Source organism: Rhamphochromis sp. 'chilingali' (assembly GCF_963969265.1).
Source record: "Rhamphochromis sp. 'chilingali' genome assembly, chromosome: 8".
In the NCBI taxonomy this organism is placed as follows: Eukaryota; Metazoa; Chordata; class Actinopteri; order Cichliformes; family Cichlidae; genus Rhamphochromis; species Rhamphochromis sp. 'chilingali'.
The window spans coordinates 37,581,086-37,599,969 of NC_137935.1; the positions used below are offsets into that span (position 1 = coordinate 37,581,086).

General features: G+C 38.5%; 1 protein-coding gene across 1 annotated transcript in view; it reads left to right on the plus strand.

Moving 5' to 3' along the window:
- The window catches only part of sez6b (seizure related 6 homolog b), a 230,615-nt gene extending 212,267 nt beyond the window's left edge, over window positions 1-18,348 (plus strand). The window contains exons 10-17 of the mRNA XM_080888197.1: window positions 7,361-7,557; window positions 9,335-9,529; window positions 10,317-10,508; window positions 12,455-12,649; window positions 14,201-14,236; window positions 15,033-15,141; window positions 15,790-15,889; window positions 17,642-18,348. Of these exons, the coding sequence (XP_080744323.1) occupies window positions 7,361-7,557; window positions 9,335-9,529; window positions 10,317-10,508; window positions 12,455-12,649; window positions 14,201-14,236; window positions 15,033-15,141; window positions 15,790-15,889; window positions 17,642-17,671 (1,054 nt within the window). The 3' untranslated portion in view covers window positions 17,672-18,348. The remainder of the gene's footprint in view (window positions 1-7,360; window positions 7,558-9,334; window positions 9,530-10,316; window positions 10,509-12,454; window positions 12,650-14,200; window positions 14,237-15,032; window positions 15,142-15,789; window positions 15,890-17,641) is intronic.
- Window positions 18,349-18,884: the final 536 nt, after the last annotated feature.

Sequence of the window (18,884 nt, forward strand, 5' to 3'; positions counted from 1 at the left end):
ATTTCATTTTCCTATTGTTGCCTAACATTATACCGGTATTACCGTGAACGGTATAATATGGCCCAGCCCTACGCTGGGGTGCTTAAGAAATGGCTGTATAACCTGTTCCAGACTGAGAGATCTCAATTACTTTTTTTCTCATTTGTTCCTGAATTTCCTTGGATAGCAGCATGATGTTTGTCTTTTGACGATCTTTTGGTCTACTCCACTTTGTCAGGCAGGTCCTACTAAAGTGTTTTCTTGATTCAGAACAGGTGTGTGAATAGCTCTGGAAAACATTGACCCAACCATTTATTGGGTTTAGCGAGCAATCACTTTTTCACAAAGGGCCATGTGGGTTTTTTCCCCCCCAATAATAAACACCTTCAATAAACAAACTGCATTTTCCGTTTACGTGTGTTATCTTTGTCTAATATCTAAACTTCTTTGATCCTCTAAAATATTAAAGTGTGACAATAATACAAAGAAAATAGGAAATCAGGAAGGAGGCAAACACTTTTTCACACCCTTTATGTATTAAAAAAAAGTCATCTTAAGAAATAAAAAATACCATAAGAATTTAAAATGATTAAAAACAACATATGATGGAATAAAAATAGACTTAAATAGCTTAACTCCTGAAGATTAATTCAATCAATTTAGTGTAATTTTTCCCCTGAAAACGTAAATGTGGTGCACAATACATTTAAAGCAAAACTTTGCAATAAAAGTAAAGAAAAATACCAGATGTAGGAAATATGATTCAAGTTAAGACATATATGTAAATATATATCTATAATATTTTTTTACTGATAACAATTTAAAGCTGGACACCCTCCCCACTTCTTCGATTTTCAGTGGCAGGAGCTCCCCCTATTGACACACCTGGCGTGTGTAATGAGCTCTTCTGTTTTTCTGATGTTTAGTGTCAGGTTGTTGAAATCGCACCACTCAACCAGTTTATGCACTTCCCTCTGTAGGCGGTCTCATTACCATGTGAGATGAGCTCCACAAGTGTTGTGTTATCTGCAAATTTAATAATATTTTTGAGGTAAGCAGGAGTCAGCGGTGTTCTGTCAGGACAAGCGTCAAAGTGAAAAATAGGCATAAAAAAACGTAGCAAAGTAAAGTGATGTCTCTCCTTTTATCTAAGACAGTGCTGTGATGAAGCTCCTCACCTGCCAACTGGTAAAAGTAGTGTTTTAGGCCTGCCACTTCTTTTGTCCTACACACTGTCTTCAGTTCTTTTTAAGGGCACATCAGTCTGAGTTTGTGTGAATACGAAAAGTTTGGGAGTCACGTTTGTGTTGCAAAGATACAATTTTCTGTCTGTCAAACTGTTATCTTCAGCATTTTTGTTGATTCAGCTAAAAAGCAAAAGGCTTAACTAATTCCATGAGTTCATTCAGCATAAAAAAGGCACCTATGTATGAGGAGTCAGTGTTAGGTGGCTTAACAATCTAAATTAAATGTCAAAATCCTCTGACAATGGTGAGGAGCAAGAACTGGACTGTCCTGAGTGAAAACCTAGCCAATGAGTTATCATATTTCCCAATGTTGGTTTCCAAACCACCTGCCTGCCCATCTGGCAGGGTGATGACAATACTGCATCAGCCTTTTACGCCTGAGGAATAAAAACACACAGGAGTATAAACAGAGGGAGCATAAAAGACATTTTGACAATGAATACAGGGAAGACTGGAATATAAACAAACAGTGGACTTATTAGAGATAAGATAGATGGACACAGAAATAATCAAAGACAAACACAGAACTGAAACATCATGGAAACAAAGTCATGGAATAAACAAGAGAACAGATGCAGAGATGAATACTAACACATCCAATGTCAGACCGCAGAACACAGAAACGAGACAGAGGGAGAAACATGTAGGAAAATGCTGAGGGAACTAAAAACCATCATTAGTAACAGTGACGTCTTGAACCAAAACTAAGGATTGCAAACCTGAAATTCAACTATAATAACCAGAAAGTTAATCGTAAAGTGAACTGAAAACTCAATATCAGCAGAGATAAAACTGTCTGAGAGTCATAAGAATAAAGGAACCAAACATTCAACAAATACCAAATCAAAACTAGAACACTAGCATAATGGTAAAGTTTATATAAATCTTTAAACTTAAATGTACCAAGATTTCAAATCCCCAAATGATACAAAACCCAAGGACGTCCTGATAAGTCTGGCCAGAGGTTATAAAGTATTAAAGTTGAGAATAAATCTTAGCCACAGACACACAGGTAACACATGTCTGCCACTCCCTCTGTGTGTTGATGGTGCAGAGGAAGGTTCGTCCATGACAGTTACTCCTCCTGTTACTGTGTGTTTTCAGCTGCTTCTGTGCATCTGACTGCAGATAACTGAAAAAGTAATGTAAAACAGGTGAAAACACAATTATAACTGTAATGTAATTATTAAAATCAGTACAGCAATGTGTTAGATTAATCCGCTACTGAAAAATGTAATGCGATCGCAGTAACATGGGTGTAACATGTTACACCAAACACTGGTCTTCAGTCGTCTAGCAACCACTGCCTAAGAAACTGTGCGTTTGTTTTAATATTCATTGTGAGATAAGCAATGGACAAACAGCATAGTAACATATAGAATAAAACCATCTGTATTTCATTTTTCTGAACCTACCAACTACTATTGCAGTTTTCATGTTAAACTGTGTGACAATGGCCACTTGGCAGTTTACTAGTGACTGCCTAATGGGAAACCTGCTTACACAAACTGGATGTCAAGAGGAATGGATTATGTTTTTCTGAGTCTGTGTGAATGTACAGTCATAATCACAACAATTGCTAGAATTATCATTTAGAATATAAATGGATTAGAAAGACCTGCTGAGACCACTTGAGGATTATTCCCTGTTAAATCCTGAAGGATGTGACTGATTTGTGCCACTAAAAAACTTCAGTCATTGCTGTCACTCTTGTTTCTCAGTTAGAATCCTAAAGCTTGAAACCTGGTAAATACTGGATCTTGATCAAGCCTTGCTAAGTTTAGTGGGTTACAGTTAGCGTTATTGCAATGTAATTTGTTCAGTGAGAAGTCCTAACAAGTATATAATAACAAGAGCTAAGACTGTGTGTGACCATTTTTCTTTTCTCAGCTTCTCTACAGCTGAGAGAAGACAAATGGGTCTGCCTGTGGAAGAATAAACACTCCACAATCATATTATCATCTGTTCACAAGCTCAGTCACATTCCCACCATTTCCTTGAAAGAGAAAGAAAATTGTATCTTTTTCTAGGCATTGCCATGTGTCGATTCTTTCCACGCCTCTTGAACATTTGATTTTCCAGCATTCCCATAGTGATTAATAGCTCAATCTCAGGCTGGCTAATGAGTTTTATCAGGAGCCACTGGTGATTAATTAGCGACAGCAAAGAGCATGTCACGGCTTTATTCTGGCTAAGCCATTTCTTCCATGCTCTAAATCTTCCTTCTACAAAGAGATAGCTCAACCCCAGGTGACATTTTCAAATAGCCCTGAGGTTTAAAAGAGCTCCAGCTCTGGTCAAATCAGTGCAAATGAAAGGCACTGTGCCTTTCAAGCGAGGGACTGTAGTTATTCACCACAATATTAACTCAATCTTCTCCTAGAGGGAAATCTCTGCATTATTGACCATTAACATTTTGACACTCAACCTGAGGCAGCTGAAAAACAACGTCTTGTGTGTCTCGTGAAACTTCTGTAAAGGTTCAAGACGTCATTAATTTTATTTTTGTTCTGACTGTTGGCTATAACATACTAGTTCACACTACTGTTTTTAAAGATTAGAGACTTGGGGGGGTTATGTGGGAGGAGTATGAGTGCCCAAAAACATACGATCTCTTTATTCATTATGGAATGAATTTTTCATCCTGTGTAACAGTTATAGACTGAAGATCTAATGGGAACTAATAATGTAAGAGCTGCCAATGTCAGCAGTGTTATCTTAGCTTGGGCTTGGAGACTTCACTATGTGGATGAAGTATCATATATGCTGTAGGCAAAAACTTAGTTACTATCTGAATTGATTTTAGTTCAACCACTGTATTTGGCCAATAACCAATAACTTAATGGAAAACGAAGAAACTAAAACTAAATAAAGGCTCTAACAGGGTCACTCTCATATTGCGCCCAGCTGTAACAATAGATTTTATGTAAAAAAACAAGGAAAGATTGTCTACTTTTACTCTTTGCCTTCTAAGCAACACATGCTTCTTTATTGAATTGAATTGAATTGAATTGCATTGATATACCTTTATTAGTCCCACAAGGGGAAATTTCATGTTAAGGCTGCCGACCTATTGCACGCAATGGCGGCGCCATCTTACCCTCCGACCATACATACATTACACAAAACATCACATGGGGAAGACAGGTCAGAGAGGTATAACAATGGAAAATGCACCACATGAGAATAGAATAGAATTCAACGTTATTGTCATTGCACATGCACAGGTACAGGGCAACGAAATGCAGTTTGCATCCATCCAGAAGTGCTTTAGTGATATAGATATATTACAATATATATTAGCAATAATATAGATATGTGAGTATATTACAGAAATGGGTCTATTATGGTATGTTATAATGTACACGGTATGAAGTATGTTGTTATTCTATAACTATAAGTATGTACAGGCTGTAGTGAGTACAGGCTATGTACAGGCTATGAACAGGATATAAATATGAAAAACTATACAGAATATGAAATAAATAACTTTACAGAATCTGAGATATACAGCTATACAGAAATGGGAACTATGCAAGTTGTAAACAGTTGTAGGATTAAAAATTATCAAATGTGCAGAGTGATTATTTACACAGAGCTATACAGTAGTGCAGTTAAGATAAGTGAGATATACTGTAATTCCTACAGAGGCTATATAAAGTACTAGTGGTTGTGAGTGGTGGTTCAGTCCATGTTATTATTGTGTGTTTGAGGGTACAGTTGTCCATTGTGGGTGTGTGTATGTTCAGTCCATGAGTTTAACGTGGGTCAGATGTCAGGAGGCAGAGTTCAGGAGTCTGACAGCTGTGGGGAAGAAGCTGTTCCGGTACCTGGTGGTCTTAGTCCAGAGGCTCCTGTAGCGCCTCCCAGAGGGCAGGAGGGTGAAGAGTCCATGTGATGGGTGACTGGGGTCTTTGATGATTTTCCCAGCCCTTTTCAGACACCGCTTCCTGTAGATGTCTTTTATGGCAGGAAGTGGTGCTCCGGCGATGCGCTGGGCAGTTTTCACGACCCTCTGCAACGCCTTCCGGTCCGAGGCAGAGCAGTTCCCGTACCAGACTGTTATACAGTTGGTCAGGATGCTCTCGATGGTGCAACGATAGAAGTTCACCAGGATGTCTGAGGACAGGTGAAAAGATAAGGAGAAAAAAATAACTCCCCCCAGACTGAGCTCCAACAGGGAGATCAGTTTGAGAACAGAAAAAACACCTCTGCACAAAGCACATGAAAAAACTCTTAATACACCAAAGAAACACATGACAAGCAACAGGGGTGGGTAAAGGGTGAGAGACAGCCGGATTAGACAGTACATCCGGGCCTGCAGCCTGTGCGCTGGTCTCCTTGATCCCCGTCAGCATCGGAAGGGAATAAGTGTCGAAGGCGTTTGGAAAAGGAGGGGGGATGAGTGTGTGCATATCAGTGTAAGTGTATGTGTGTGCGTGTCCAGAGTTCAGCTGAGACAGTGTCCTTCGCCCTGCTAGGCTAAGTAAAGAGTCTTCCAGCCAACCCAGGTGGCCTTGCATGGAATGGGAGGGAACAGACGAAACACAGTCGTTATCAGGGTGTTGTTGTTCAGCTCCAGCCTTGAGACCGCAGCTGGCGCCAAAGGGGTATCCGCATGAAGTGATGGTGCTTTTTACTTTAGTGCAAACAGCTCATATGAATTTCAAAGCAGTTCTACAGTCCAACACTGGTCTCTCAATCTCCCGTTGGAGAGCCGCGAGCTTTGCCATACTTGCGTTCTGTGATGTTGTCATTTCTTGTGCTCAAGGAGCCGATTTCTGAGAACCCACGGCAGTGTGCCTCCCCGAGATGTCATCCAATTTGCGCCCAGAGATGTTATTCCGAGCTAGCCCTTCTGAGATGTATCCAGTCTGCAGTCAGAGATCTTATTCTGAGTATTCACAGCAGCCGGAGCCTCTCCAAGATCTTATCCGTGCTGACTCAATGAGCCCATTTTGAGAAACTCACGCCTCTCCCATCGTTCCAATCCCAGCGGGCAGCCTTGTGGGGGTTTAAACAGCCGGTTCCGCTTTCTTAATTCTTCGATGAGTCAGGGCCAAGCTTTATTACTGACTTGCTGCAATGAAAAGGAAGAATCCACTAGTTTTGGTTTGTAAAGCACAAGGGGACAAGGAGACATGATGGTGGAATGAGGAACAACAGGAAAGTATTCAAAGGAAGAATGGTGAACATGTAAGGAGTAGAGATAGTGAAGGTAGATAAATTTAAATGCAGAGTGTTGTGCACAGTTCAAAGCAATGTACAGTGCACAAGCGAGGTGAGGAAGCAAGGGCACTGTACCCACTCTAGGGTGAGGTGGGTGGAGATGAGTGTCAAAAGGATAGGAGCAAGAATGAAAGGAAGTATAGTCTGGAGACAGGAGGCCAAGTTGGAGGTGGCAGGGTCAAAGATGCTAAGATTTTCATTAGGAGTGACGAGGATGGACAGAATTAGAAATGGGTTGAGTGTTTTGAAAAACTAAAATAGAGAGGCAAGGCTGAAATGGTCTGAACATGTGCAAAGGAGGTATAGTGGATATATTGGACAAGGGATATTGAAGATGGAGTTTCCAGGATGGAGGACCTCAGTGGAGGTTCGTGGATACAGTGAAAGAGGGTTGGTATGACAGAGGAGGATGCTAGGGATAGGATGAGATGGAGGAAGATGATCTGTGGTGACCCAAAAGAAGCAGCCGAAAAAAGAAGTCGCAGCTTTACTTTCAGTCTACTGTGAACTTTAAGTGCGCATTTTCTGTTCATCAACCACGACCTTACTTTAGACTAATGTCACATTAAAATCTTGATGTTGTTCTCTGCAGTGAGAAACCAGACCTATGCTGCCCCTGATGAATAATGCAATACTCTACATTAGTAATATGTAACCTTTGTGTGGCTCACATTTGTCTTCACTCTCTTTGAGTAATTGCTGTCATTTTAAAAATGTATGAGCACATTATGAGGCCTACCATTAACATTAAGCTCTGTCGGAAATCTATCGTGGAGAAGGTGCAATTTAAAGGTGAGGCCAAAGAGAGGAGGAATGAAGTACCTTCAAAAAAATAAATAAAAAAGAATAAAATACTAAATATCACTAACAGAGATAAAACTTTATTCTTTGTATTTTTGTTTCAGGTTAAATATTGGGAAGAATGACCTGTTGACCTTTTATGATGGGGATGACCTTACAGCCAAACTGCTGGGTCAGTATGGAGGATCAAAGTCCCGCTTTAAGCTCTACACCTCCACTGCAGATGTCACCATCCAGTTTCAGTCTGACCCTGCCACTAACGTCTATGGCTATGGAAATGGTTTTGTGGTCCACTTCTTTGGTAAGTCTTAGGCACAATTGTGCCTCAGCTCATATTCATTCTGCCATATTCCACATGTGAATTTTAAACCAGATACATTGTACACTGGTTTTGAAGGTTTTTCTTTAAACTCAAACGATGACATTGTCTGAAAGCTAAACCTTAAGTGAAACCTGTAGTGGTTTTGCAGTGTTTCAGGTTTTTAGTCACATTTTGACACTGGGATCACTACACAATGCAAAACACCTCTATGTGTCTCATCTCAGGAGTGGGTAGAATGCTTGTCATTACTGCAATGATGTTGCTGCATTTTTAGTGGATCACCCACAAAACTTACGCTCCTGTCAATGCATTTTTGCAGCTGCAGCGTCATACTTATTTCCTCTAACACATATTTATTATTAAGCAAAAAGCTGGGCAAAAAGAAAAAGTTTGAATTCATTTTTGCTGATATGGCACCTAAAATGGAAGCAATGAGAGGCCATCCCTAGTTTTGGACAGAATGTGTCATTAGTGCAGCACCATGCCACAGCGACCACACTTTATCTGATAAGAGCTAATAAATTCAGAGGAAAAGGAAAGCTACGGAATACAGATTACCAGCAAAGGAAAGGGAAAGCTTGTTACAATCGGTTCATGAAACATGTTGGAGTAATGTAAACACAAGACATCAAAACAGACAGGTGTTGGAGAATTCTGCTTGTCTAGTGCCCAGATGCAATTACGTTGGCGTGTTTGGTGAAATTAGACTCCTAAGAAGAGTGCTGTTATGTAGGAATGAGCAGAGGAAAGCAATCAGGTATGGCAGTTTGCCCAGAGAACAGGTCATTTAAAATGATGGAAAATACTGTCAACAACTGAGTCTAAGCTTTGAAGACAAATTAAGATATTCAGGTTTTAGATGTTTTATGTGCTATGAGCCACATCTACAAACCACCAACCAAATGGTAGAATGACACTGCACAGAATTCGCTGGTTGCATGTTCTTTTGTGCACAATAGGAATTAGAGTCCACCTCATACATACTTTAATGTCTCTGTAAAATTTTATAATGTTGCTCAACACACAGCAGCACACAGCTGTCTAACATATGAAAACAATACCAATGTATAATACTTTTTTATGTTATAAGAATCAATGTTATTTCTTGTTGCATAGACAAGAAATGAGAATAGAAATCATCAGTAAAGTGGCTTTAAGTTTACAGTGTTTAATTGTTTTTGCAAGGTGAGAAGCATAAAGCAAATTTAAATGGACAATTAAAAAAAAAAAAAAAAGACAGATCATTTTATTTACAGTGAAATCTTCTGAGGAGCATGTGTGTACCAGGTGATCCCAGTCCTATCAGAAACTTTTCCACAATAGGTTTAGATAACTTTAATTTCCAAAGAACTAACACATTTACTACTGCAGGAACATAGTACTAAATGGAGTTGTTATAGGAATGCCACCCACCACCACTAGGTTTTTTCAAGCACAAAAATCACTACTGACCCAGAGTTACAAGATTCATCCATACATCTTGAGCAGGGCCAAAAAATTGCCTACTAATGTATTAGCTAAACACTCTCAGTTTCTCTCCAAGTTATGCAAAAATATCACATTACATGGACATTTTGGATTTAAAACAGTATCTTCAAACATTATTTTAGCCATAATTAGGCCATAAAAAGGTAGAAAGACTGATTAACTGACATTAGTAAAAGATAGAAAGAACTTTAAAGTCTTGTAAAGCACCTTTCAGTCGAACCTTACATCCATCAGATTTTTGTCTTCTTCTTTTTGCTGTCTCCTGCAGAAGTAGCTCGTAATGACACTTGCCCTGAGCTCCCTGAGATCTCTAATGGCTGGAAGAGTACATCTCACCCTGAGTTGGTTCAGGGCACCGTAGTGACTTACCAGTGTTACCCTGGTTATCAGGTGGTAGGCTCCGAACTACTCATGTGCCAGTGGGACCTCACCTGGAGCGGCGATCTCCCGAGCTGTGAAAGAGGTGAGAAATTGGTATAGGTCAAAATTCAATAGTCCAGATGAGCTACAGCTAAAAAAATTGTATTTAGTGATAAACAATTAACTGTCTCACTGTTAATCTGTGTTTTTGTCTAATTAATCCGTTAATCATATAGAATATAAAACAGAGGAAAGCAGTGACTCCTTGCGTTAAAGCACCTGTGAGTGAAAAATACATTTATGGTTTGAGCAGCACCCATGAAAAACTTGCCAAATCTTCTCTGCCAGTTCCAAACATTTTAGATTATCACCCCAGGTTAGGACCACCTGTGAGCATGGACCCTGCTACAGTGGTCACTTGATGTCTGCTTCAAGCATGCCATGTTTGAATGATCTTGATAGGGCTTGTGTCACAGTGCAACTTCAAGCTGGTGTTCCACAAAACCAATCTGCAGAATTATTTGGAGTGAGCCCTTCTCTTATCTCCAGATTGAAGGCAAAGTTGTAACTACAATATCAGAGACAGGCTGTAAAGTAGAGAAGACGTGATGGTGTGGGACGACATCTCCCTGACTGGTAAAACAATCACTAAAGGCAACCTCAATGAGGAGAGCTATTAAGATGAGATTCTGCAACCAGTGGTAATCCCATATCTCAACTCCACACTCGCCCCCACAGAGCAGAGTTTATCAGGGACAAGCTCCAGAATTTGTAGTAGAGATTATGGAATGGCTTCTCTGTAGTCCTAACCTCAGCCCCAATGAGCACTTCTGGGATGCTGGTCAGTAGTTGGTCAGTAATGACCAATCTTTGTTTCTTTGTCCTCCCAGTGGTGTCTTGTACTGACCCTGGAAAGGTGGAGCATAGCAGACGGGTGCTGTCAGGTACTCATTTCACCGTAGGTTCAACTATTCAGTATATCTGCAACAAGGGCTTCACTCTGTCTGGAAACAGCCTGCTAACCTGCTTCAGTCGGGGATCATCAGGCCCCAGGTGGAGCCAGAAGCTACCTAGATGCCTGCGTACGTACACACTTTTCCTTCCCTTTTAATAATTACTGTAGATGACTGAAATTAGTAGACAGACTTCATGAGGAGATTTTTCTGGTGTGTGAAGGTATTTGTAAGCTTTATATGTAAGCTCTGTCTTATGGGTCTGCATGTAGCCATTGTACTTGTGCCACTTTTAATGAGAGCCTATAGTTTTATAAATAAACTGTGAATTAAAAAAAAAAACTGTAAAAGCCTAAAATGAAAAGTAAAGAGGGCATCAGTCTTCACAAGACATGAGCTAACGGCTGTGCCTTTGGTCCTACTTTTAATTTCGGAAATTTTAGGAAACACAAAAAAACCAGGCACTCTAAGAGCAATGATCTATTGGGATAATATAGTATTGCAAGGCCTGTTGGATATGACAGAAAACAGTTCTGATGGACAGATGTGATTGCAGACATTCCCCAACTCTCTTTGTAGTAATCAGCATTGATCAATGATCATCACAATTTGTATTTTAATAACAAATGAGGTTGTTGTTGTTGTGGTTGTGACAACTGTTAGACATTTGGAGTTAGTTTTAGTAATTATGCAACACTGCTTATAAGGTTGTGGAGAACTGCTGTCACCTGTCAGCTGAGACTGAAGAAGTCATTCTGATGAGTGAAGAAACACCCTCACTGAAAAATGCTGCATCCAGATGAACAGAATCAACTTTCTGGGATTTTCTTACCTTTCTTATTAAGAAACACACAAGTCCATTGGAAGACCACTCAGTGTATGTAGCATTCATTGACAGAAGTCAGCTCTCTAACTGTGAGGCCCAAGGTACAGATGAGAGAAACAGTGCAAATGCAAATGTTCTGCATCATACCAGTGAACTCTGGACTGCTCATCTGCAACATTATGTCCATCTTTCATATACAATCCCCTTAAATAACAGGACAAAACCCCAACATTGCCCCCTGCGAGCAAGCCCTTGATGTCACTGGAAAAGAAAAACGTTCTTTTACCAGAAAGAAACGTCAGCCATAGCCAGGATCAGCGAGGGCAGCCATCTACCGTGACCAGTTGGTGGTGAAATGAAAGAAAAAGAGAGCAGTGGGAGACAGGACAAATGTACTCTATGGGAGAAAGAGTCAGAATTGCATAGTTACTAGTGAGTAAATGTAATAGTAGTGTATAAATATGTATTAATACAAAAAAAGAAATGCACAGCATAGGAAGCCCCCAGCAGCCTCAGCCTATGGCAACATAACTACGATGGTCCAAGGTCACCTGATCCAACCCTAAATATAAGCTTTATCTACACGGAAAGTATTAAGCCTGCTTATTAGTTTCAAACTGGTATGAAGGCCTTCTTTAAAATTGTCTGAACTAGTATCATCTACTACTTTAAGTCTTTTACTATTCAGATTATAATATCCTAGTCATAGAAATAGAGACATTCACTGCACTTTTACAGATTTCTAACTAACTTCATCAATGCTAAATTTAATGACCCAATTTTGTTTAAAACCAGAACCCAAGCAGGACACCTGACCAGACCAAACAAGCTTCAGTGTGTATTAAATCTCCAATTAGACCTGGGGAATACAAAGAACACAGGATATGATTCATCTCGTTTTCATCATTTTCAAATCGTTAATTAAGACCTTGTGTCCTGTGAATGGTGGTACTGTCATCCTGGAGGACACAACTCCCATCAGGACAGAAATTTTGTCATTTCTTAGTTATTAGTGAATATCGTAAGAGTGACAGTGATGCTGTTACAATAATAGATGCTGTCTTTCTTTGCAGATTCTGAATAACCAACATAATTTAATTGAAATCTTGACAATATAATTTTCCACCTGTCCCGCTGATTAAATAATGGCATTCTGTTAGAAATACTAATTAACAACAACTCTGTGACCTGCCATGGAGTTAATTAATTACACAGTTGTGACCATAATTTTTTATTACTTTGCCTTCAGCTGAGACCTTCGAGCCTTGCAATCATCCAGGAACCCCCACTTATGGGATGCCCAGCTCTAATAAGCTCCACTTCCAGGCTGGAGAGACCCTGCATTATTCCTGCCAGAATGGCCATCAGCTGCTGGGTGAACCTCTTCTCTACTGTGTTCCTGGACACCCGTCCCAGTGGAGTGGGCTGCCACCTGTCTGCAAAGGTAGAAAACTGCAGCACGACTTGTTTCTACATTGTCAATTCATTTTTTAAGATCATGTGAAGGAAAACAGCTCAGAAAAACTGGTTGTGGCCAAGCCAGAAGCAAAAAGGTTATATTTGGAAATGTAAATTCCATATTAAATCAAATTCAAAACATACAAAAGTCAAAGAAAAAATGCAAAAAAAGGTATTAATGAACCTTGAATAGCAACGTGATCTGGAAAGATGACATTAACGTGACCATGATGAAACCTTACAGACTGAAAGACAGATCATCTTAAGAAAAAAAAAGTATGTTTTGGAAAAGCAGAAACTCACATCAATCACAGTGAAAGGCCATAGATGAAAAAGAACTGTCTTTTTTCAAATTGATTTTTTTTGTCCTGACAATTTGGAGAAGGTTGTTCCAGTCTGGAGGCTAAAATAACAAAAGAGCAGCCTTTACCTTGAGCCTGCTGTTTGATCAAGGCAACTCAGGGATACAGGGTGCAGTAAGGACATGTTAAACAAACAACCACGAGGCAGGAGAGACCTATCAGGACTCCAGTGAGAGTATGCATCTGTAATTTGCTTTTACTAGAGGAGTCTCAGAGGTTGCACAGTCAAGCTGCTGTATATGCACAAAATAATGAACTTATTTGTTTTCTGATTGCAAACGGTACAGTATATCTGAGCAGAAAAAGGGTCTCAACAACCCTTTGTTGCATTTTGTACCAAAATTATAATAATTCCAATACAAATTACATTTCAGTAAACAAAATACATCTCCTTACAATTATAGTTCCTGCTCTGTGCTTCCAGGTTTATTTTGGTAATGATTTTTCCCATTCTCGTACATTGTCTCATTGTCTTGAATAGTTTCGGCTGTCCTCCCAGGTGTAGCCTCTCTGCCCTTGTGTTTGCATCTCATCTGGTCCTTTGCAATATCATCCTGCAAGTTTTCTGCCATTTGGATTCTGTACTGTAATCTTTGCAATGTACAGTACAATAAAGTAATAAGGAGTATATCCAAATGCACTTCAGTAAGTTTTTTATTTTTACCTGATTTATAAAAAAAATATTTAAAAAAATAAATCCTGATATACTACAGGTAGCCCAAACAATCAAAAGCTCACTTCTTAAGCAATTTAACTGGAAAACTTTAAGGGAGCTGACTTATTTAGATAGATGAGATTAAATTAATTAACATACCAACCAGGAAAATTGTAAGCTGATAGATTCGATTTTAAATAGAATTAAACTCATAATAATCCACAAAACTGTGAACATTATGCATATATATGATTGCAAGTAAAAAAAAATGTTGATAAAAAAAAGTATTCACTGTGCTTGCAAAATGTCTCCTTCAGTTAGGCTGTAGTTGCACATGTAATTTTTCATGTAATCAAGTCAAGAAGTTTTATTCTGTTAAACTTTCATCACTGTTGACAGAGTGTATCTGGTGGTATAGTCAATAAAATTCAGTTAAATCAGCCAAACGGTACCTTATTAAGTATTTTCTTAATTTCTTTTGCTGTTTTTTATTTAACATTCATTCTTTCTGTATTCTCAGCCCACCCAACAGAGTATGATAAGCACAGAGTAGCTGGTAAGTTTACCTACAGAGATAAAAGTCTTTGTATAAACTTTCTGATTCTACGTGCACACAACGAGTTACCATCAGGGATGAACAGTTTAAAGGATCATTTGTGCTAGAAATATTTCCAATATATATGCAATATATAATCATAATTTGTATAAAAAAATAAAGGCAACTGGAGGGGAATTCAACTATATGTGTAAAGGTGTGTAATAGCAGTCAAACATATTAACAGACCTATTATTTCAACGCTTTTGCATTTTTTGTAATTTTTAGAGTGTATAATAAAACTAAAGACATCAAATCACAGTTTGTCATTTGAAAAACGTATATTACTGTACTTTCTGCCTTGGTAGTTACTTTGCAAACCACTGGTAATATTGGAGTCAGCTCTACAAGGTGATCACTTGGTTGGGTTCCAGTTAGCAGGCAAACCTCTGGGTCTTAATAAGTTAATTCAGTCAATGTATGAATCCATATTAAAGCAACCAAATAAAACAAAACAAGTATATTGTTATTTCAAGACATGGAGGCCCATCAATGAAGATAAATCTCAATCTCTCAAACTTCACAAAGACTAAAAGGCTCTGACCCTAGGACTCCAATAGTAAAGGAAGATGAAGCTTCTGAGGAGGAGGAGGAATTCATCAGTATTATCATCTTATATTAATGACCACATCACTGCTTTCTAGATTTTAAGTAGTAGGCCCATCTTAATATCAACTGTTCAGCGTGAATCAGGAATTCATGATGAAAATGCTGCAAATAAAGTTAAACCTTCACAATCTTTTTTTTTCTCCAACAGTACCTACTGCAGACCTAAGGATGGAAGGAGCCCAAGTAGCATTGGCTGTCTTCATCTCCATCACCTTCTTCCTCATCCTCATCATTGGGCTCTACCTTTATTTTTTAAAGTATGTCCAAATTAGTTGACAAATGCTGCTGGAAAAAAAAGAATAAATTACATTATGACTAGAGAAAAGAATTTAAATATACACAGCATAATCTTTACAATTTTTGGAATAAGCACTTATTTCCAGCACAGTAATACTACAGCCTCTCTTTGTCATGCAATGAGAGAATCAGTGCAAATGCAGAGTCATGCAATGTGCATGCAAGCTTTTAGTAACATAAATTTCTGAACTCTGTCACAAATAAGGAGATTTGGGGGGCTTTGGTCTGACTGGGATGCACTGAAAGCAAATGAAAATATATTTAGCTGAAAGGACCTGCCAAGGAATTAGTATCATGGATTTTAGAACAATGTTGAGCAAAAGGCCAGAGTGTGGCCTCAAACTGGTGCAGAAAGCAAACACACAGTTCTAATTTATACCTGAATTGGGGTTTTGTGGAAGATAATCATTAGTAATGAGAGTTTGGTAAAAAATAAAGTTTTTCAGTTAAAGCACGTAAGGTCATGTTCTTTATGCACATACATCTCTGTAAGCGCTTGCTTATGAAAACAGTAGCTGTTTTAACAAACTAGTGTTGTTGGGTTTTTCTTGTTTTTTAATTCTTTTTGTCTCCTTTTAATTGATGTGTGCTTCTCTCTATGTGCTCAGGTTCCAGAGGAAGCCACTAAGACTCACTCTGTACTCCAACTTACCATATGAAAATATCACTGGAGAGTCTACACTTTATAACTCAGTTTATGAGACAATGGTGAGTCAACATTCCCCACAGCTGTCAGTCTGTTACGCTATCAAATCTAATGGCCCTCCATTCATTTAGAACCACTTTGTGGTTCACTTGCATTGTACTGTGGTATACTGATGGATGTTATTTTAATATTATCTACCCTTATTATATTAGTAAGGTAAGGCTACATAGCAGGCTGCGTATCTCTGAATAATGCAATATGGATCATCAGCACCACAAAGTTTTCCACGATGATTTGAATCAAATCCAAGAGTGGAAGATCTACTGAAAGTTGCTACTATGACACTGTCAGAGAAAAACATCATATATTGATCACACATCCCAAGTTTTCAGTATACCATCTCCTTTAGGAGAAGCAACAGTAACATACCTGTGATTAATAAATAAGAACAAACGTTTGCTTTCAACACTTAGTTCTTCAATAACATATGGCAACTGAGGATGTTCCTTTAGTGTCTAAGTTGCTGTTTTGTTCACCTTCCATGCTTCCGATTTCTGAAGAACAATGAGGTGAGTCAGTCCTCGATCCTCCTGTGAAATACTCTTGTGATTATACTTCCTGAATACTCATTTGTGTATCAAAAGTGAATTCATTTGCCTAAATACTCTAAAATATTGGCACATTTGTTCTATCTATATAACAGTTTGGTCACAAAAGGACCAAATTTGAGGTACATGTACTAGGATTTCTTTCAAGCTTTATTACACTTCTACTTTGCTCCATTTTTAGCAGCCAGATCTCTGACTGTCTGTCAGCCGGGCTACAGCGCTGAAGTGAAACCTATTTTCTTCAATCAATGTCTTAGATTTACAGAGAGCCTTTTTTATAGGGCTACACACTCCTTTTTTCAAGAAAAACAACTACAATAAGGGTGCCTTTGTGGTGTGGAACCCATTATTGTGAATTTAAATGTTATTAAGAAATGATCAGACAAAAGAGAAACACAAATGTTCAGTTTATAAGCCATATGACAAAAACATCATCCAGAATGTGATTAAAGTGGTGGTTGAGCTGTTGAGCCAATTGGGTCTAATAATATATTAAATGCAGTGTTGAGGCTGTCATTGTTAAGCATCTACATGGGTGTTAAAATCACTCACAATTATTTGGAGCACTAAATCAAACAAAAAGTCTGAGAAATCTGAGAGGAACTGTGAGTAAAGGTCAGGTGGATCATAGATAACAACAAATTGAACTGGTTTTTGAGTTTTACAATTCGGGTGAACCAAGCTCAGACTCTGTTACAGAGAAGAGTTGATGAGTATTATTTTGTTCCATGTAGTGCAGCGGCCTTTAAGGTGTCGCGGATAAATACAACAAAATAAAACTAGTACCGGTACTGAAAAAAAGAAGATTTATTCATAACACACGTGAAAAGACCCAGGAAAACCGAGTTAACGATAAAAACGATAACAAAATAACGCTGAAAACCCATAAAAACCCTGAAAACCACACAGATCACACCTGAGCCTCAACTCTCGCGGCCCGGTACCAAACGACTCACGGACCGGTACCGGTCCGAGGCCCGGGGGTTGGGGACCGCTGATGCAGTGCATCTCTATAAAATTATCTGCATTTTTAAAGTTCCTCTGCTCATTTATTGTTTTTTTTTATTAATAATTTAAAAACTATAATTGTTTCCATTGTTGTCCATCATGTTTGTGTAACATGCTGTCCTGCCATTTTAAAGTGTACACTGGTTTAGTTTTCTGACTGCTTTGAGTGCTGACCAAACTCGTGCAATGTCTTCACAGGAATCCAGAGAATACGAGGTTTCTATCTGAAGACTCCAATGTATGTGTGTGTTTAATGGACAGATAAGACGCCTGCTGGCCTTTTCAACATCCCCCACACTTATTCCTTTGGTAACTCGCTTGACACCTCCACCCTGGTTTCTCTACACTGAATATGAACTTTTCTTTATTTACCTGGCAGAGGCCACCACAGCACCCCTGGAAAAGCTGAGCCACCAGAATATTTTTCTAGTTCTTCAACAGTTACCGTCCAGCAGCAGTTTGTACAGTTTTTAACGCTGTGCTCACATCCTGAGAACTTTCGGTGCAAAGTAACATCTCAGAAAGCAGAGGGATCAATGCAAAGCAATGCCATTAAGTGCATATAACCACAGGTGTTAGGCTGTGTTTTGTACATTATACACATTGTCGTCTAGCACCATTAAAGGAACAATGCTTACGGATTGTTGGGATGCGGTACATTGGTATATTAAGATTTTACACTTTAATGTTAGAAAAAAGCAACAGTATAAACAATTATCTGATTATCCCCAAACTGTTGTTGCTTGAATCTGTTCTTTGACAAATAAAATGTCTTAAATAAAAGACCTTTGAAGGAATATTTGTCTCTCTAAAAGGGTGATGTTCTCATGTCTGTATGTTCAGCACAGTGATCAATGCAATATATAATTTGCTTAGATTAGCATAAAAACTGAAAGCAGGGGGAAACAGCTAGAGCTCGAAGATAAACCAAAACTCCAAAGCTCCATTTAAAAACAAACTACATCTGATAACAATGACTCAAGCTGGAAAAAAATATTAAAGCCCCTTTTATAGTTTTGTGGATTTCTTAAACTTTTCATTCTCTGAATTCTTTGAAAAACTGAAGAAAATAATTAAACGCTGTTATAGCTTATTGCTAATGTAAACTTTGTCATTGGACAGTGAGTGCAAGGCTATGAGTGAATTTTATATTACAGTGCACCAATTACACGTGCACCTCAGATGGTGGACTTTGGGCAGATTTTAAAATAGTATAAGGTGAATGATAAGTTGTCTGTTGTGTCTCCAGCTGCTTTAGCTATCAAATGCTAGCAGATTAATGAGCCAGTAAATTTGTATGTAACATGGTATTACATTCAAAACTTATTGGTTTGCAATAATGAAGCAATAATTTCCAACATAACAACCAGTATACTTTTAGTAATGTTATTTAGTAATTGATAAAGTATTTATTTTCCATCTTTAAGAAGATTCTGTGCTA